The sequence below is a fragment of the Dunckerocampus dactyliophorus genome, chromosome 7, assembly GCF_027744805.1.
Source record: "Dunckerocampus dactyliophorus isolate RoL2022-P2 chromosome 7, RoL_Ddac_1.1, whole genome shotgun sequence".
Taxonomy (NCBI): domain Eukaryota; kingdom Metazoa; phylum Chordata; class Actinopteri; order Syngnathiformes; family Syngnathidae; genus Dunckerocampus; species Dunckerocampus dactyliophorus.
The window spans coordinates 6,517,147-6,536,680 of NC_072825.1; the positions used below are offsets into that span (position 1 = coordinate 6,517,147).

The 19,534-nt window shown below is 40.1% G+C and overlaps 2 protein-coding genes across 4 annotated transcripts; one reads left to right on the top strand and one right to left on the bottom strand.

Annotated features, from left to right (window-relative positions):
- Nucleotides 1-775: 775 nt before the first annotated feature.
- Nucleotides 776-13,330, top strand: LOC129185476 (endoribonuclease ZC3H12A). Its single transcript, XM_054782600.1, has 6 exons — nucleotides 776-904; nucleotides 2,441-2,745; nucleotides 2,915-3,054; nucleotides 7,084-7,318; nucleotides 7,441-7,547; nucleotides 8,372-13,330. Exons 1-6 carry the CDS (start codon nucleotides 782-784, stop codon nucleotides 9,214-9,216), a joined length of 1,755 nt encoding a protein of 584 aa, XP_054638575.1. The 5' UTR covers nucleotides 776-781; the 3' UTR covers nucleotides 9,217-13,330.
- On the bottom strand, nucleotides 9,874-18,113 carry LOC129185482 (CAP-Gly domain-containing linker protein 2). Of its 3 annotated transcripts, XM_054782612.1 has the most exons (8): nucleotides 17,700-17,868; nucleotides 17,505-17,611; nucleotides 17,352-17,436; nucleotides 15,429-15,613; nucleotides 15,281-15,362; nucleotides 15,085-15,202; nucleotides 11,734-11,970; nucleotides 9,880-11,586 (listed from the first exon to the last, which is right to left on the bottom strand). In XM_054782612.1, exons 2-8 carry the CDS (start codon nucleotides 17,574-17,576, stop codon nucleotides 11,529-11,531), a joined length of 837 nt encoding a protein of 278 aa, XP_054638587.1. In that variant the 5' UTR covers nucleotides 17,577-17,611; nucleotides 17,700-17,868; the 3' UTR covers nucleotides 9,880-11,528. The 3 variants fall into 3 exon arrangements, with proteins under 3 accessions (XP_054638589.1, XP_054638588.1, XP_054638587.1); XM_054782613.1 differs by lacking the exon at nucleotides 17,352-17,436 and having other exon boundaries at nucleotides 9,877-11,586; nucleotides 17,700-18,113; XM_054782614.1 differs by lacking the exons at nucleotides 17,352-17,436; nucleotides 17,505-17,611 and having other exon boundaries at nucleotides 9,874-11,586; nucleotides 17,700-17,859.
- Between the last annotated feature and the right edge of the window lie 1,421 nt (nucleotides 18,114-19,534).

The following is a 19,534-nucleotide window of genomic DNA, read 5'->3' on the forward strand; positions in this document are numbered from 1 at the left end:
TATCAGTTATTATATATTTTTTATTTTATTATTATTATATTTTCCTTTTTAAAATGGGCTATTTTATGTTTACCAAATGTAGCAAAACAATGTTATTTATTTTTTTATTTATTTTTTCATACAGTATGTTTTATATATTCCCTAACTTGGCTTTAAAAAAATGCTGTTTTATTTTTATTAAATTAATATAATATCAAACTATTTTAGCTGTAAATGCTCAGTTTCATTTCATTTTTAAATGTCTTTTTGTTTAAATTGTAATATTGAATTAAAAATATATAACGTAGAATGTTATTTAGTGTACATATTGAAATTTTGCTTGCCTGAGCTTGAAAAAAAAAATGTTTTTAAAACTTTGTATTTAGATTTTTGCTTACCTTATTTAGCGACACGAGAGGGTAAAAAAAAGGGTTTAAAAAAAAACCTTCAAATGACGCAGTGCAATTTTACACCACAGCAAATTAAAACCACAGTAATAAACATAATGTTATACTAATACCTCTCAATTAAACCTGAGCCTCATTATGTTTGTATTGAATGACATTAGTGTGTGCAGATGTACCTAATGAAGTGTCTGGTGGGTGTAAATATGAAATAAATGAAGATGTCCAAATTATACAGGGTTGGCTCTGATGCGCAGCAGGCAAACAGCAGACTGATGACAGTAAATTGACACCAAAATTGCTTGAAAATGTTCCTGTGAGGCTTTGAGTGCCAGCCAAGAGGAACACCTTGTCTGTTTTTCTCACACCCACATTATGCAAATTTTCCACAGCCCAACATGTCCACATCTGCAGGGAGAGGAGTGGGAGGAGGAGGAAGAAGATTCACTGTACTTTCACGCAGCCCAGGACTCTTCATTCACACCAGGAACAAGAAGAGAAAAGAAGCAAAACTAAGACGGGTAGGTTTGCATTTCTTGTACTTTTTTATTTCCACCACAAGCCATGAAAACGTCCCCGTGGCCACTTTTTTGCCAACTTGAGTGAGACTCTGGATGGTCCTTTTGAAGCGCTTCTCACATGTTTGCACGCGCTTGACAGGCTTCACGTGCACAACGTGGTTCTTCCCGTTATTATTTACCTGGCAACTTTAATGTTCGGGTAAAGTGAATGTTAGCTGCAAAGAGCACCCCGAGGAATCAGTTTACAAGCTGCTGGAGCAACACTTGAGTGCACATTGCTCAAGTTCTCACACGTGTGTGTTGCCACGTGGTTGTCACACATACTGTACCATAGACACACAATAACGTTGGCACTTTCACTTATTATAATTGCGGTTGTTGTTTGCATGTGCATTGATTTCTCCTGCCACCACCCATTCTTCTGTATTGTGTGCTTCCGGTTTGACCCAACTGGTCGAGGCAGATGGCCGCCACAAACAGAGTCTTGGCTCCGATGGAGGTTTTCTTCCTTGTTAGAGAGGTGTTTTCTCTCCTTCTTTCCTTGAGCGTTCACCTTTCCCGTTAATAAAACCCTGCACACAAGGAAACAAATTGTGTGTTTGGCAGTTAAATGGAAAAGACTGAACATAAGATGACCCCGAGTATAAGACGACCACCGCTTTTTCAAGATCCATTTTTGGAAAAATAACTTTTTTTTTCATCAATGTCGGTGGTAACTGGCAAATCAAAAAAGGATAACATATTTGATGACTTTGCTTAACTGGCCAGCATTATCTCCATATTAGCTTCACTCTTCCTGTGTGTGAGTGACAGGAAGAAAAGCTCTGACTCACTTGGGGAAAAGTTATTTGGCGGTCACCTGTTGGCAAAGACTCGTTTTTTTCCAGATTTTTTATTTATGAGGTGTCTTAATTTTTTTCACAAGACTAGGTATTTGTTTGTATAAGATAGCTCTTCTACTCCTGAACCGCTGCACACAAAAGGGTGAAAATGTGTTCAAAACGTGCCCCCCTACTGTGTTGCCTGTGCTATTATTTTTCTTACAAATACACCACATGAAACTCGGAGTAGAACCGCTGCTCCTCCGCATTGAGAGGAGCCAGATGAGGTGGGTTGGGCATCTGATTAGGGTGCCTCCCGGACGCCTCCCTGGGGAGGTGTTCATAGCACGTCCGACGAGTAGAAGGCCTCGGGGAAGACCCAGGACACGTTGGAAAGACTGTGTCTTGAGCAGGATTTGAGCAATCAGCAGGGGCAGGACGTAGCAGCTAATTGTCCATAAATCATTGCCTATTTGTCTAATCATTATGAAACTTTGAGGATATTTGTATTACGTACATGGTAACATGTCTTCCAAAGCATTTGGACCACAATCCATAGGGGCCACCAAAAATGTCATTTTCCCAACATGGTTTCACATGACTATACTCAATAGAGTACTATGACTGCCTATTAACGTATTGTTTTTTTTTCAGTCTGTTGATAAATGTCGATATAATCAGCCCAGATGCTCTTTAATGGATCTGACTTCCACAGACAGCCACAGATAGCGAAGATCTCCAGCTCAGGGTGGACTTCTTCCACAAGTTGGGTTACTCCTCAAGGGATATCAAGCTGGACGTCTACACGGACACCAACTCTGTGCTGGAGGAGCCGGTCCAGATCCGCAGTGTCGCACCCGGTTCAACTAGCAGTGGCGGAGAAGAGAGGAGCTCAGACAAGGAAGAGAACTTTTTGGGTCCCGGTCAGAGGTTTGGACCTCTCAGAATGACGCCTGGCAAGGCAGGTGGAGACCCCGAGTTGAGGCCTGTTGTTATTGATGGTAGCAATGTAGCCATGAGGTAAGAACTGATGCTGTCAGCTTGCACATGGCATCCCATACCTTTGCTGCAAGCTCACTTTTCTGACTTCAATAGCACAGCCTTCCGTGAAGACTGATTTCCAAAACTTCCCCTGCGGGTCACGCTGTTTTTGCTCCCTCACGTACAAATTGCCTCTTCCTTTTTTCAGCCATGGCAACAGGGAAGTGTTCTCATGCCGAGGCATCCAGCTGGCGGTCAACTTCTTCCTGAAGAGAGGACACACAGCCATCAAGGTGTTTGTTCCATCTTGGCGCAAAGAACAGAGCCGGCCGGATGCTCCCATCACCGGTGAGGTCGCGGCTTTGATCATGAAAATGTTTTTACTTGTTTCAGACATGCTTCACAAGTTACAATTAGGAACATCACATGTTTACACTTGCACAATTCAACACGTCCGAAAAGGAGGAGGAAGAAGCAGAGCATATTTCCGTATTATTAAATAAATAGAAATAGATACAAAAAATACATAAATTATATATGTGAGAAAATAAAACAAAGTAAATATACTGTATGATAGCGAAATAGATAAATACAAAATAATACATACATACTGTAATATAGAAGTAAAAAAGAATATCAAACAAAATAAATAGAAATAAATACATAAAGGAGTTAAATAAACAAACAGAAATTGTACAATGTACAAATAAATGCAGGATTACTTATTAAATAATGATATATGAATGAAATTCAGGATAAATGATATCAATACGGTTTTCCATATACCTTAAACACACCATATGCTTGTACTAGTTCCTAAGCGTGATCATATTGGTACATTGTTTAAGTTCCTGACTCAATCCATTCTATAATTTAACACCACATGACACACTTCATACAAATGAAGCGTGTCATTAAGACATCAACTGGTTAAAAAGCTAATAATGTTCTGCTTCAGCCAGAAATACTGATAAAAATGCCAGTTTAAATGGATCTTTGTGCAACTCGGTTTAAGCTCCAGATGTACGGGATGGAGATTTGCAAGAGTGCTAGGTTAAACGTCTACGGTTTGTGTTTTTTTTGCATGTTTGTCACACTTAAATGTTTCAAACAAAATTAAATATCAGTCAATGATAACACAACTGAACACAGAATGCACTTTTTAAATAAAACTTTTTATTATTAAGGGAGGAAAAAAATCCAAACCTACCATACATGGCCTTGTGTGGAAAAGTGAAGCCCCCTAAACTTAATAACTGGTTGGCCCCCCCTTATCAGCAACAACTGCAATCAAGCGTTTGTGATAACTTGCAATGAGTCTCTTACAGCGCTGTGGAGGAATTATGGCCCACTCATCTTTGCAGAATTGTTGTAATTCAGCCACATTGGAGGGTTTTCTAGCATGAACCGCCTTTTTCAGGTCATGCCACTAGGCCACTCCAAAGTCTTCATTTTGTTTTTCTTCAGCCATTCAAAGGTGGACTTGCTAGTATGTTTGGGAATATTGTCCTACTGCAGGACCCGAGTCCGTTTCAGTTTGAGGTCACCAACAGATGGCCGGACATTCTCCTTCAGGATTTTTTGGTAGACAGCAGAATTCATGGTTCCATTTATCACAGGAAGTCTTCTAGGTCCTGAAGCAGCAAAACAACCCCAGCTCATCACACTACCACCACCACATTTTACTGTTGGTATGAAATGTGACGTTACTTTTACACCAGATGTAGTGGGACACACACCTGCCAAAAAGTTCAACTTTTATCTCGTCAGACCACAGAGTATTTTAACAAAGGTCTTGGGGATCATCAAGATGTTTTCTGGCAAAATTGCGCTTTAATGTTCTTTTTGTTCAGCAGTGGTTTTCGTCTTGGAACTCTGCCATGCAGGCTGTTTTTGCCCAGTGTCTTTCTTATGGTGGAGTCATGAACACTGACCTTAACTGAGGCAAGTGAGGCCTGCAGTTCTTTGGACGTTGTTGTGGGGTCTTTTGTGACCTCTTGGATGAGTTGTCGCTGCACTCTTGGGGTCATGTTCACCATTGTTTCATGTTTTCGCCATTTGTGGACAAAGGCTCTCACTGTGCTTCACTGGAGTCCCAAAGCTTTAGAAATGGCGTTATTACCTTTTCCAGACTGATAGATCTCAATTAATCTCAGTTAAGTTATATTTTAACTGGGGGGGTATCACTTTTTCTCACAGGGCTATGTAGACTTGGATTTTTTTTCTCATTAATAATAAAAAAGTTTCATTTCAAAGTGTGTTTTGTGTTCGGTTGTGTTTTCCTTGAATAACATGTAATTTTGTTTGATGATCTGTAACATTTAAGTGTGACAAACATGCAAAAAAATAAGAAATTAGGAAACACTTCTTAAATTGATAAACTACAAATTTTATGCATTTTTAATTCAGCTAAACAAATAAGATATTTAATTTTCAATGCAAAATTTTGCTTCATAATGTTTTAACTAATCAAACATCTCTTTAATCAGCCAATAACAAGTCCGACAAGCCACAGTTGCAAAATCTAAAAACAATGCCGCTTTTGTCTGACCCCTCCTGCATTTGATAAGTTCGAAAGCATGACCGACATAAGCTCTCAATTTCTTCTCATTGACTCACTCTTATTTTCATGTGAACTTTTGTTTTTACAAGCACTTCATGCCTACTTAACTCCATCAGCAAGTGTATTTATCATACAGGATGGAAATGTGCCCTCAAGTCAAGTCAAACAAAGTCAGGGTGCAGTCTTGCTTTGGCATTTTAACTGTGTGTGAACCAGGAAATAATACAACATTTACGTAATCACATGAGAGCTGCAGCAGGAAGTAGACTTCTTCCTTCTAGATAACCAAACCAATCTACCTGGCAGTCGTAACTAGCAGGGTTTGACATGAGAACGCCGTGAGATGCCGTTGGTTTACATTTTCATGCACAAAAAGGTTGACATTTTAGAAATATTGAGCGTTAAAACTGAGAAAAGTCATACCACACTAATCCTGACCGAGCTGCCTGTTTTGATCTTTTATTTGGCTTTGATTCCTTGAATGGTGGCGCTGCTATTCACCGTGATGAAAACAAATGGTGGTTTCATAATAAGCAAACAATCAGGCCTGTCACCATAACAAATCTTGCTCGACGATAATCGTCCTACAAATTATTGCCGGTAAATGATATTATTGTCAATGTTATTTGGAGACAATTGTTTCATGAGTGCAATGATAATATTAAGGCATAAAGCGAGTACACCGTATCGCAGTAATAAACTTTTTTTTTTAAAAAAGAGTACATAAAATTGTAACTGGAATGTCAACAGATTTTAAATAAAATCAATTAAACAACCAAACGACATAATACATTTAAACAATATATGAAAATAAAATGGACTGCCTTGACTGCCTGCTGTTGTGCGGCGTCACATGGGACACCAAATAATGTCAGGACTGCTTCACAGATGCAGGAAGTGGCGGTGATCATGCATACCCATGCGGGAACAATGCACGCTGCGCATACTTTTGTCGTGCACGAGACATAAACACTACTTGAGAAGGTATAAATAAGTTGTGAGGGAGCGTGGTCGGTTCGGGCCAATCATTTTCAGTCACAAATTGCGTGCCATGTGCGTAATTTATGCGTAAACTAGAACGCAAACAGCGCACAAACTAGTCTTCGTGCGTTTCAGGCGTGCCATAAATACCCAAATGAATGGCATGCCTTGCAAATTGCGGGACAATGCGGAGGCAAAATGCGTGTAAAAGTAAACGCTGCTTTACTCCTCACTTGCACCGCTCTGTGTGTGCACTCGTCAGCGGCCCTGCCTCTACCCACTGGCACAAAGAGTCTGAATGGCTGACAGGAGGGTTCACTCGCTCCATTCATTCCGCTATAGAACCAAGGCGCCCAGGTGTTGAGACAGATGCACAGAGTAAACCCTCTTGTCATCCAGCCTGTTTGGTAGAGGAAGAGGAGGAAAACAAACGCATATGCGCATGTCAATATATCGAGGCGGGCAAAATTATCGAGTTTGTTTTTATTTATCGTGCGGTTAATTGATTTATTGATTATCGTGACAGGCCTACAAACCCTGTAAATGGTAGGTAGCAAGGTCATACCTGTCAACCCTTCCCTCACACGTAAACTCACACGTATTGCTCTTCTTTCCCGTCACCCTCCCATGATCTATGACATCTGTTTCGTTGGACAAGTGCAGAGTTACAGTCGATATGTAAAAAGTGGATAAAGTACACAATAGGGCTTCTTGGAGACATAGTCGTGAACAAAACACAGCTCATTAACATTATAACTACAGACGCAGACGACGGGAACCCTTGCTCTCAATCTCAGTCCTGAGTCCTGAGTCCTGATTCTTTGCCCTTCCAGATAAACACATCCTGACAGAGCTGGAAAAGCAGCAAGTAGTCGTCTTCACTCCATCCCGCCGTGTCCGTGGGAAGCGGGTGGTCTGCTCCGACAACCGCTTCATCGTCAGGTTGGCGTGTGAGTCGGGCGGAGTGATCGTATCCAATGACACCTACTGCGACCTGCAAAGAGAGACGCCCGAGTGGAAGAAATGCATCGAGGAGAGGCTTCTCATGTACTCCTTTGTGAATGACAAGTAAGCAATTAGCTGCTTTCTCCAGTTATCTCCTGGCTCCGCAGGGAATGCAGGGGTTTTTAGCAGAGAAACATGATTGTGCAACATCATTGGCATTATTTTTTTATTTTTTTTAAATACAGGTTCATGCCACCAGATGACCCTCTGGGCCGTTACGGTCCCAGTCTTGACAACTTCCTCAGGACAAAGCCTTTACCAACAGAGCAAAAGAAACAAGTCTGTCCATACGGTAAGAGGTGACCCTCCAAGGAACATTTTTAGACATCTGACACGGTGTTTCTACTATCTGTGAATACATCGAGTGAAGACAAACACAATCCTAGAATTTAACTGGATTTTCAAGGGTGCGTTCACAGTTGTCATGTTTGGTTCCTTTTTAAACTATTTCCTGCAAGGGCCTCATACTGAAAAATGCAAGGATGCCACTTTGACATTTGTGAAGATACACTAAGAAGTTACAGTATCTACAGATATACTATAGGTGCAAAAACGCGTTATTAGCTTGAACGTCGCTCTGTGCTTTTTGCTGCTCTTTTTTTATTTTCCAAATATTTCCACTTTCTTCTGAAATAATCTTTGTAAATTCTTTTCTGGTAATATTATGACTTTATTCTCGTGATATTATAACTTTTTCCTCGAGCTAATTTTCCAAAAATTACAACTTTATTTTGCTTTGTTTGTTAGAATGTTTGTTAGAATCATTAGAATACGACTTTTTTCCCTAAATATTTTTTGCTTTATTTAAAACTACAGCTGTTTTTTCCGTGTCTGTTGTTCGTTTTTTTAACTGTCCAACTACTTCAACTTTTTCCTTGTAAATATTCTTTTTGTAATGTTATGGCTTTATTCCCTTCCCCTGACAGTTTTACTTTATTCTCTTAGCATTGTAACTTTTTCCGCAACCTAATTTGTCATAAATTACAACTTTATTTTGTTTTGATTGTTTGTCGTAATATTACAACTAATTTTTGTAAAATTACAGCTGATTTTTTCATTTTTGTTGCTGCCACCATCATACTTATTTATATGGTTTGTTTTTTTCTCCCCCCTCAGATAAAAAGTGCACTTATGGCATGAAATGTAAGTTCTACCACCCAGAGCGGGCCAACCAGTCCAACCAGTCGTTGGCTGATAAACGGAGAAAAAAAGCCCAGATTTCCCCAGTGAATGACGAGATAGCATCACACACGGCGTCTCAGTCAAACGCCGACCATCATCCTCAGGAATTATACATGGAGCCCAAATTCGACCAGCAGAGGTCTTCACATCTCGCTGGGGTTACTGAAAACAAAATCTTGTACCGGGGAGGTCCAGGAAACGGCCCAAACCACATACCCTCCAATAAGGGGTCTTCCGGGCTGCCCTTCATCCCCAATCACTACCCTGCCAGCTACTCTTTTGAGTTCTTGGACTCCGGCCTCGGCTCCTATGAAAGCCAGTACTCAGATGTGAGCAACTCCCACAGGCCCACACAGTCCTGCAGGTGCTACTCACACCCGAGAACCATGGACTCTGCAGGTCAATTCTTGTTCCCAGCTCAGAACCACAGCCTACCGAGCCAACATCCATACAGCGAAGCTCCTCATTGTCAACAAAATTACTCCTCAGAACCCTTTCATGGACAGCCCCCAGTCAGAAGATGCTGCCCTCTTCCGGGATCGGTCCCAGACAGCTTTTGTTGCTCCTGCACAGGCCAGCAGTACTTCCCCTGGGGCCAGCAGCATCACCTTCCTGCTGCGTTTGACCTGCGCATGGTGGCATACGGTGATAGACATGTTCCCACATGTGATGGATGCCTAGAAGCTGGCTGCAGAGCTCCTCAACCAGAAGGCCCAGAGTGGGATGGTATTGTAGATTCCACCAGTCACCCACACAGGTACTGTTACAAGCTTCTATAGCAGGGTCCAAACATTTTCCAGCAAGGGTCACAGAAAAAGGAACAGATGTGAGGGCCACTTTCATAGCCTTCACATTTGAGTTCTGAAAATATATTAAAACCAGTTAGGTCAAGCTACAGTATGACAGTGCCTTTCAAAGAGTGGGTGTCAGGAGGGCGGGGGGACTTTCAGTATTAGCGCACATCTGCCAATATCTACGCCTTTTAATGCTCTGCATGTGTTTTGACCCTTGAATACGCTTGTGTGCCTTGCTGCTCTCCAGGTGTGCCTTATGTTGCATCATTTTGCTGGGTTCAGTTCCGAGTTCACTCCGGCTCGCTCCTCCTTTCCACGCTAAATTTGCCCACGTCCCACCCCTTGGGTTATATGTAACGTTTTCTAAGCTTTTTCCACTCATACACTGGTTTGTACGGAAAAATAAATACATATCAGGTTCTCACAATTTTTCAAATTTAAAAAAAAATTCTGTCCCCGGGGGGGGGGGCTTGACAGAAAATTATTGAGAACCACGCAAAGCAGTTTTTCTCATTAATTAATTATTTTTTTCATGATCCAAATACGATATAAATATTATATATTATAGGCCAATACATTTTTTTTTTATTTTTGTACGAGTTTAATTTAAATTTAAATCAATTTTCTGATTATCCAAATACTTTTTAAAAAATTATACAGGCCATTACATGTTTCTCAATTATTTTTTAATTTTTTCAATTTTAATGAATTAATTGCTGATTCCTGAACACTTTAATAAATATTATGCAGACATAATACAGTCACATTTTTACAGAACATTTCTCATAACTTGTTAATAGTTTTTTTTTTCTCAGCATGTCCCTTAATCATACTTCGTAATTTTCTGATGCAGGCTGTGTTTGATATTATTTTTAAATGAATGTGCCGCAGGCCAGAAAAAACGAACTGCCACAGTTGTGCAATATGTGTGAATTCATTCAGCAGATCGTCCTAATAGTGTTTACAGTGAGTATAAAAGGAGACTGGGCCCTATGTGAAATGCAATCGGAAATTTTAAAAATGGTCTCTATGTACAAAACAACGTACGAAACAAGTTACATGTCTGTAATTTATTTGCATACAAATACTTGTGTTGCAATGTCTTAGCCTGCTGCTCTGATGCAAGCCTCATCAAATCACTGATGACTTCACAGTAATTACCGTAAATGTTGTAATTATAGCCAGGGTGTGTATTTTCCCTAAACCGCAAAGAGGGTGGGGCGTTATTTAAAAGCAAACCTGCAGAGAGCCTGTTGAATGTGAAAACTCATTCTCGATAGCAAGTCATTTTTAAAAACTTTGATAATGATTTGGAGTGCATGAGAAAGATGAAAGGGAAACCCTTGCGTTCTTTGACCACATGGTCATTTATTAACAAGTATATTGCACAACACAGCAGCAACAGAGCCAATGTTGTTGCCAATCGCGGTAAGGAGCAAACTGCTTAGCCGGCGTTAATACAGCTGATGAGTTCGTTGTAAACAACAGTGCGGCGAGTGTAACACGCATGAGTTTTCACACCAACATGTTTAAAGCGCATGCAGAGGTAGACAAAGGTACTGGATGCTAAAAATGCAGCTACTTCCATCTTGTGGGGTCAATTCATTTGCTTTTGTAGACCACGCACCCGACAAATATAGGAGACTCAGTGGTTATTTGGATACAGGCGTTAACTGACGCATTTACAGTAGGGAAATATATATGAGAATATTATATTTAATGAATGAATGTGGGTCCTAAGTACCCAGTCTGATGCTTCCGTTGCTCATAGGACTTTTTGGTTAGTAAAACATAGGTCCAGTCTGGCTGTTAATTACACTTAAATATACATACAGCAGAGGGAAATTTTGGGATAATATATACATAAATAAATATAAAATATAAATAATTCAAACACATTCCCACCTTTACTCAGCATTTGCAGCCATTTTATTGTTGACATGATCATAGTATAGTTTCAGTTTGTTACCTTGCCTGAGATTGTTGGCTTTCAAAAGACTCGGAAACACATCATATCTTCTTCAGACTAAAATCTTTAATATGTCATTCAAGGCAAAACAAAAATGCCTTCCATGCCCAACCGGTTTTGAAGATATAAAGATATTATTGTGGGAGCACAAACGTTTCACTTCCAAAGCCTCACACAATCCCTTTTGCAACTTCTTACTCTATATTGGTTTGTAGTTTTTAATTGCAAAAATGGTGAGGTTGATGATTGATTTCAATTCAAGCTGTATTGCTTTTCAAATAAATCAGTACTGCTCTGTCCGGGGGTGTCTCCACACGCTGTTTCAGTGTCATTCCCAGGCCATCAGTAGCTTGTGGAAAGGTACGAAGGCACCATGGCCGGGTTTGCTGCACAGAATACAGAGAGAAACCTGAACTGCATGTCACAGGTTTATTTAAAATGCCTCCTTGACACATTTTGTAGTCCAAATTGCACTTTTGGTTGGAAAATCTCTTGTAAGAACAGTAACCTTCCGCCAACCATGCACCACCTACCAGTCAAAGTAGCAGTGTCCCTTATGGTGGCCGTCCCGCACGCCGTGATCAGGCGCCTGCAGCTCCACCCCGATGTGGAGCTCTGACTCCCCCTGCAGGTGACCCAGGAAGCGAACGCTACCTGTGCTGATTCGCCCGGAAGGCAGCATGATTCTGACCCGGTGACCCAGCTGCAGATCCATGGGTGAGTGGGGGACGAAAACCCGGTGCGGCCCTGAAGATCTTCCTGATCTCACACTTGGAGGGGAGAGAGGAGCACCGTCATCATGTCATACAACAAACAAATGTTTCATACGCGTACTTCAAAGTACTTCATGTTTTTCTGGCAACCGATCCTACAGTTATATTTTGTTAACAATGCTGACATTTGCATTAACATTAACAACAACATGGGACGTGGTGTGTGTATACAGTGTTCCCTCGTTTACCGCGGGGGATAGGTTCCCAAAATAGCCCGCAATAAGTGAAATCAGCGAAGTAGCCAACTTTATTTGCTTACAAGTATTATATACGTTTTAAAGCTGTAAACCCGTCACCATACACTTTATACACTTTTCTCAGACAGACATTAAGATTTTCTCACATTTTAAACACGCTCAAAGTTCAAATTTTGTTTGAATTTGAATGATCAACCTAGTAGGTTGGACACAAGAAATTATTAAGTGACTCACGTGTATTCATACCTCTGTCCTGGCGCCGTTCGGCTGTCGCGTTTTTGTATCCTTGTTAAAACATATTGCTCCTGCCGTCGTCCTCCTCGTCCTTGTCCTTAGCTTCTTCTTCTTCTATTGGTTATTGGCGGTTAGCAAGCAGCTCACACAGTTAGCTTAGTTTGCTAGCAACTATTGACCACAACAGGAAACTGCACAAAGGAGATTGATGGGCAATGGTCTACAGCCAATCAGGACGCAGGCCGCAGGTTCTCCCTTAGCCAATACGGACTGTTGTGGCTCTATACAGTATTTAGCCAGCTATTGTCTACTGTGGGTTCCTAATATGCGTGTACAAGCACATAAACACATACTGAGACCAGGTGGAGCTGCGCACGTCTTCAACTCTCACATGAGTATACAACACCCTCTACTGGTAGCAGTAGTAAATACAATAACAGACCCATACAACAGAGCACGGATAGATCACTCGAATACACCACAAGGATGCAGAAATCTGCAAAACAGCGAATCCGTGAAAGGTGAATCGCGATGTAGCGAGGGAACACTGTACATATGCAAATAAAAGGTAAGACCACAAATGTTTTTCAGTTCATTTAAAAAGGAGTTACTGCCTCACCAGCCATGAAGCTCACCGCACGTAATTGATAGACACTTTATTGCTCTCCTAAAGAAATTCACATTTTATCAGTGATGTGCGGTCAGCGAAGTCATGAAAGTGATTAAAAATAAAAATAATTTAAAAAAATAAAAAATGAATAATAACATAAAATATTTTGTCCATTGAAGTGTACTACAAATGTATTTCCTGCTAAATCACTGAATTAGCAGATTTCCTGATCAAGTACAGGGAAGAAACCGAAGGTGAGGCCACCGTGAGCATGGCTTCTCAGCTGAGTGCGCACTTAGTCACCTCAGGTGTTGCAGGAACATTTATTAGACACCATGACTTTAATGTAAGTGTGATGTCATTATTCTTGCTAATCAGACGATAAAATACATAGAAATGTCATCCTGATGGGTTGAGGGCGTGCGTGAGCTGGAAGGTGCTTGTTACCCACACTTCCACAGAGGAAAAAGCCAGTGTTTTTGTTTTTTTCTTTTTCTGCTAGCTATAACTAGCAATATGTTTGTATGTTCTGCTGAAAGAATGAATACATTTGACTGCCAAGATGGAGGATTAAATACCCAAACTCACCAGGAGCTGATCAGACCTTTTCCCGGATAGGGTGCATGTACGTCATGTACAAATGGTAAGATACAAAAGGTAAGAACACAAACGTCTTTCAGTTTGTTAAAGAATAACTGGATCCAAGAAGTATCTGAAAACATGTTGAAAACATTTTTTTTTAGAATTATTCTCCTCTTTTTTTGGTTATCTTCTTAATGAGCAACCTGTATTAACATGAAAAAAAAATTCCACAGGAGTCAGGGCCTCACCAACCATGAACCTCACTGCATTTGACATATGTTGCAGTATGTTTAAAATGTTTGTAGAGCATGTTGGTGTTGCAAAACACTCATTTCACTGAAATACCAATTCAACTACGATAACGAAAGGTGACATGCGATGTGGTTTGTGCTGGTGAGGCACAAACTCCTTTGGAGTTTTATTTTAATATTAATATAGGTTGTTCATTCAGACGATTAAAAAGAAAAAGATAATTTTGTTAAAAAAATAGTTTTCAAATACTTCTTAGTCCCCCTTTTACTTGTTTTAGTCATTGAAAAACATTCGTGGCCTTACCTTTTGTATATGCACCCTATGCTTCTCCAGGAAAAAGCTCTGATACTTTGTTGTAAAAGTCCGATCACCTCCTGGTGAGCTTGGATAAATTGTATAATCCTCCATCTTGGCAGAAAAATGTATTCTTTCACTCAGCGGTGCATTAAAAAATATCTGACTTGCTGCTGTTCAGCTGCCAAAAAAAAGCCTTTTCCTCTCTATGGAAGGACGGCAGTAACAAGCACATTCCAACTCATGCAAGCCAATGAGTACTGCAAGCGCCTCCCTTATAATATTTCACTGTATTTTATTGACTGATAGAACAAGAATAATGACATCACACTTACATTAAGGACATTCCACAGGTTGTAGAAAGACATGAGGCGACATTATATTGAGTGCACTCAGACGTTAGGCAGGGCTTGCGCACTAAGCTGAGACGAGATGTTCGCGTCAGCCTCATCTTACTTTTCTGCCCTGTATTTCATCAGAAAATGTGCACATTCACTGATTTTTACTTCAGAAAATGTTAAAAACGATTGTAATCATACAGAAAATGCATTTGTAATACAGTTCAATGGAAAACTATTAATTTTTATTTAATGTTATTATTATTTGTTTTTTATTTTCATCCTATATCCTCTAAAGCAGGTGGTTCGCAAACCCAAAAGCTAGTCAAAAATTACATTCAATATTTAATATTCAGTTGATGTTTCACTTTTTGCCGTTATTTTCGGGGGAAAAAAAATAATAGGCATGTTCCTCCTTCGTATATACTCAGTACACCTATATACGTGAAATACCTCATTTACCTGATTATTTCTATGCACGTTGTACTAGCAGAGTAAAACACACCAGAGTTCCTTTGAACTGGACCAAACGTGAACGCACCCTTGTACTAAACACATCATCAAAGCATACTTTTATGCTACACTCATTGAATGTGTCACTAACCTTGATTCTGAAGAGCAGGATGAGGTGGGGCTTGATGCTGATGACAAAGATAAGTGGCTTCCCCGTGATGCAACATCAGACCCTCTGTCAGGGAGCATCAGCCGAGAGACACTGAAGGCTAATTTGAGAAGACACAACAATGATCAGTGACAAACGGAGCTCTACGACAGTGAAGGATTGCCATGTTTGCACTTGCATTTGCTGGAAGAGTCCTCCAATATGTCTCCATTGTCCACTATTGGCTGCGCTCTCATCAGTGCTCCGGTGTCAAAGATGACCTGAGGGACACAACAAAACACATGGTCGATGGTGATGTCATCAACAAGTCGAAAAACAGCACACACCTGATTGCAAAGCTCTTCCTGTTTCCTTTGCAGCTCCGCAAACCTCCTTTCCCACGATGCTCTCTCGTAAGCGATCCTGGTTTTGAGCGATAGGATGTCTTGCTCGGTCTTGGTCAGTCGCTTCTGAAGGGCTGAAGTGCGGTCAGGGCAGCCCGGTATGGCGGCGACCATCTTGCTTTCAGAACCTAACATGGACATTTATATCCAATCACAAAAATGTATCTCAAGTGTCTTAATAGTGTGGTCACCAAATGTCTCTGTAGTCTGCCTCAAAAGTCCACCAAAACTTGGAGATGAAAGCATCGTCACACGAGATGTGACTTCAGTGACAGACGGGCCATTGAAAATTGAAAAATCAAAGGGTGAGTGCTTTTGCTTTATTTCAGTTTTATTTGTGTTATAACGTGGTTAGCTTTAATTCTTTGCAGTTGTATCACAGTTCAGAATGTTAAAATGTATCTCAAGTGGGTGAGTACCTTTGTTTTATTTTTGTTTTATTTAGTTCCAGATTTGAGCCATCCTTTTGTTTTAGGTGACAAGCCATGCATGTCAGGCTACTGAAACAAATCAAAGCCAGATTGCTTTATTTTAGTTTTATTTTGTTGTGTTATACTATGGTTGACTTTAATTATTTGCATTTGCATCACTGTTAAAATGTGTAGTCTTTGTGTCATTGCAGTTTTACCTAACTTTTAATGAAAAATATATCTCACAAGTCAAACAAAGCTTCAGGCCATCATCATGCAAAACCTCAGCAAATCCTGTGAGACCTCAGCTCTGTGAGCCTTTAAAGCAGAGGTGTTCAAGTCCACCATTTTTTTTTGTATCAACTTCAGAGTACTTTTCCTTTATTTTAGTTTCATTTAGTTGTGTTATGCAGTGATTAACTTTAATTCCTTACACTTGTATGACAATTAAGAATGTTAAAATGTGTAGCCTTTTCTTTGCATCACTGCAGTGGAACCTCCAGCATTAAAATTTGGAGCTCAATGCAGATTTTTGAGAAAAATATATCTCAAAAGTCAAACAAAACTTTAAACCATCATCATGCAAAACCTCAGCTCAGTCAGCCTCTAGAGTAGAGGTGGACTTTTTTTTACATATCGTATTTTCCAGACTATAAGTCGCTCTGGAGTATAAATTGCACCAGCCAAAACATGCACAAGGAAGAAGAAAAAAACATACAAGTCGCAATGCACTATAAGTCACATTTTTTGGGGGAAATGTATTTGATAAAATCAAAGACCAAGAACAGACATTTCATCTTGAAAGGCAAGTTATAGTAATAACAATAAAATGGAGAACAACAGGGTAAATAGGCGTCTGTTAACGTAACGTGAATAAGTGGTATGTTAACGTAACATATTAACAGTTATTCAGATAACTTTAGCCTAAACAACACAACATAACTAATTTACTTGGAACTTGTAATCTGCAGAATATTATTTTCTTTTTGGAGCATTTGTGTTCTGTCTTTCTCAGTTGTCTTTGATGTTTACGATGTACATTTTCAGTGGTACAGGAGTGATAGAAGTAGCAGATGCTGGCACACAAGCCTAGCACGCCCTCTTGTGGCTGTCAGGAAGTTGCTCCGGAGTATAAGTCACAGGACCACCCAAACCATGAAAAAAAAGTGTGACTTATAGTCTGGAAAATACGTTACTTTTTTACTCTGACTTTATTTTGGTTTTATTTTGTTGTTTTATACAGGTAGAGCGGTCACAACCTAGAACAAATGAAGTCAGTATACATTATTTCCTCTGGGGGAAAATGCTTTCAAATTAAAACAATGTGGACATTTTGAAGTTTTATCGGACTTGTTGTCCTGAATTAGTAAAAATACACCACCAACTGAAATCCCCAAATATTTCATGTACTGTAATTTCAAAGATTTTGTGGCTAAACTGTCCTCATTAATCTTACCTATAGATTGTTTATGATGACAGCCTTTTCCCACATTTGTGTGATTTTCCCTTGGTAGAAACCGGACTGCATTGTATGGGCAAATCTAAGATGCGAAAAAGCATTACTTTTGTGTTATTGTGTGAGACTATCATGACTTCAGAGCACTCTCACCCAAAGGAACCTGCAGGTGCACAGTATCCCTTTGAAAGTCCATGTGAACACACTCCACATCATACATGCCATGGTGGTGTAGCATGTTCTCCTCACATGGTGGCCATCTGACTCACATGCAAAGACAGTGATCATAAAATATGGACTTTTAAGACACGATGAGGTGGTTGTACTGAGACAAAGCTGGGCACTGACCTTAGGCTGAGGCTCAGTTGAACGACATGAGGAAACCAGCCGAAAAACATGAGGTCGGAAGGGGATGTCGCAATCCCATTTCTGTCAAATGGGTCGCTTTTTTTCCCAGTCGCCGCTGAACGCTAGTGTGACAGCCAGTGTGGCCGACCTGTTGCTATGCGCCTGCTGCCGCAGACAACTGCTGGCTGCGTAAATCGCATCCCCTTAATCCTCTTAAGCCATGGACTTGCTTAATTTGGTCCACTGAGCCTTATACCTATAAACAATGTCAGTAAGCATGCCCTTGATTTGCACTCCTTCTAGCAGGAAGTGTCTAGCGAGACCAGGGCTGTCTAAACTTTTCCCACCGAGGGTCACATACAGAAAAATTTAAGGACGTGGGGGCGGGAGGGCACTTTTGCAACTTTTGCACCTTTAGCATCTGTAATGTACGACAGAGTATTAGGGTTACATTGGAAAAAAAATCATCTGAGATTTCGAGAATAAAGTCGTAATTTTACGAGAATAAAGTCGTGCATTTCCGAAAAAAGTCAAAAATTTGCGAGCATAAAGTCATACATTTACAAGAAAAAAAGTCTCAAATTTACATGAAAGAAAGTTGTAAATTTACGAGAAAAAAAGTTACCTTACCCTTGCCCGAGGCCAAAGGTCACATAAATCCCCCCGTCTCAGGCATGTTATTATTAAAATAATCTGAGATTTTGAGAAAAAAAACGCGTACTATTACGAGAATAAAGTCATAAATTTACGAGAAAATACTCGTAACTTAAACGCTAATCGGTTTGTGCTCAACTGCTCTGTTTTGCTGCCACGTTATAAATAAATGTTGCCTGAAGCAAAAGGGAAGTTTCCTTCCTCCCTGAAGAGCTACGCTCTATTTTCCCTCTGACATGTACGCCACGTTGACACGTAATACGTTATTCTTGTAAATTTACGACTTTATTGTCGTAATATTACGACTTTTTTTCTCTGAAATTTACGGCTCTATTCTCGTAAATGTAGAACCTTTGTTCTTGTAACGAGGAAAAGGCTTCTTGAGACGTCATCTGTACTTCTGTGTAGAAGGTGTCGGACGTTTCGCTCCTCATCCGAAGAGCTTCGTCCGTTGTTCTTGTAAATTTACAACGTTATTCTCGGAAATTTACGATTTTATTCCTCAAAATTTACGACTTTATTTTTTTTCAATGTGGCCCTAATACTCCGTCTAGTAACGCACATTTTTGTAATGTGCACTACAGGTGCTAAACCAATTGTAGGTCAATGTAGCTAAGATAACATGCTGAACAAAAACATCCACAGCTCATTAGTGTAATATCACAACATATCCCTTTAGTACTGAATGCATTTTATTTTTGCATTAAGCCAAAAATTGCCAAAAAACAAGATATCAGATCTTTCTTGGACATTCCTGAAAATCTCCTAAAAGTGCGAAGATTTTGTTAAAAACCCGTTCCTGAGGAGTTCGTAGTGTCCTGGTACTAGTAGATTCACTTTTGACCCCAACTGCTTCATCAATTTTGTGTCCGATGTCAATACCAGTTGGGTTATTTCTTTAGCGTGGAAAAATACTCCCTGAAAGCACCTGCAAATATCCGGAAACCGCGACTATTGGTTGCAAACTGTTCCTGAGGACTTGGCAGTATCAGTTGGCTTGTACTAGATTCACCTTTGACTACCTCAGCCATTTTGTGTCAAATGTCATTCAAAACCAGTCGGGTTTGTTCTTTGAAATCCATGAAAGTATCCTAAGTGCAAAGATTGCTTCAAATATGTTCCTGAGGACTTTGGAGTGTCAGGTGATGTGTACTAGATTCACCTTTGACTCAAGCTACCTG

Coding starts and splice junctions, on each gene's coding strand:
- LOC129185476 (XM_054782600.1), top strand. CDS start 782: ATGTCCACATCTGCAGGGAGAGGAGTGGGAGGAGGAGGAAGAAGATTC. Junction 2,746..2,914: donor GGTAGCAATGTAGCCATGAG/GTAAGAACTGAT, acceptor TCCTTTTTTCAG/CCATGGCAACAGGGAAGTGT. Junction 3,055..7,083: donor GCCGGATGCTCCCATCACCG/GTGAGGTCGCGG, acceptor TTGCCCTTCCAG/ATAAACACATCCTGACAGAG.
- LOC129185482 (XM_054782613.1), bottom strand. CDS start 17,749: ATGTTTTTCGGCTGGTTTCCTCATGTCGTTCAACTGAGCCTCAGCCTA. Junction 15,614..17,504: donor GCACCTGCAGGTTCCTTTGG/GTGAGAGTGCTC, acceptor TGTCCATGTTAG/GTTCTGAAAGCAAGATGGTC. Junction 15,363..15,428: donor AGGAAGAGCTTTGCAATCAG/GTGTGTGCTGTT, acceptor TGTGTCCCTCAG/GTCATCTTTGACACCGGAGC.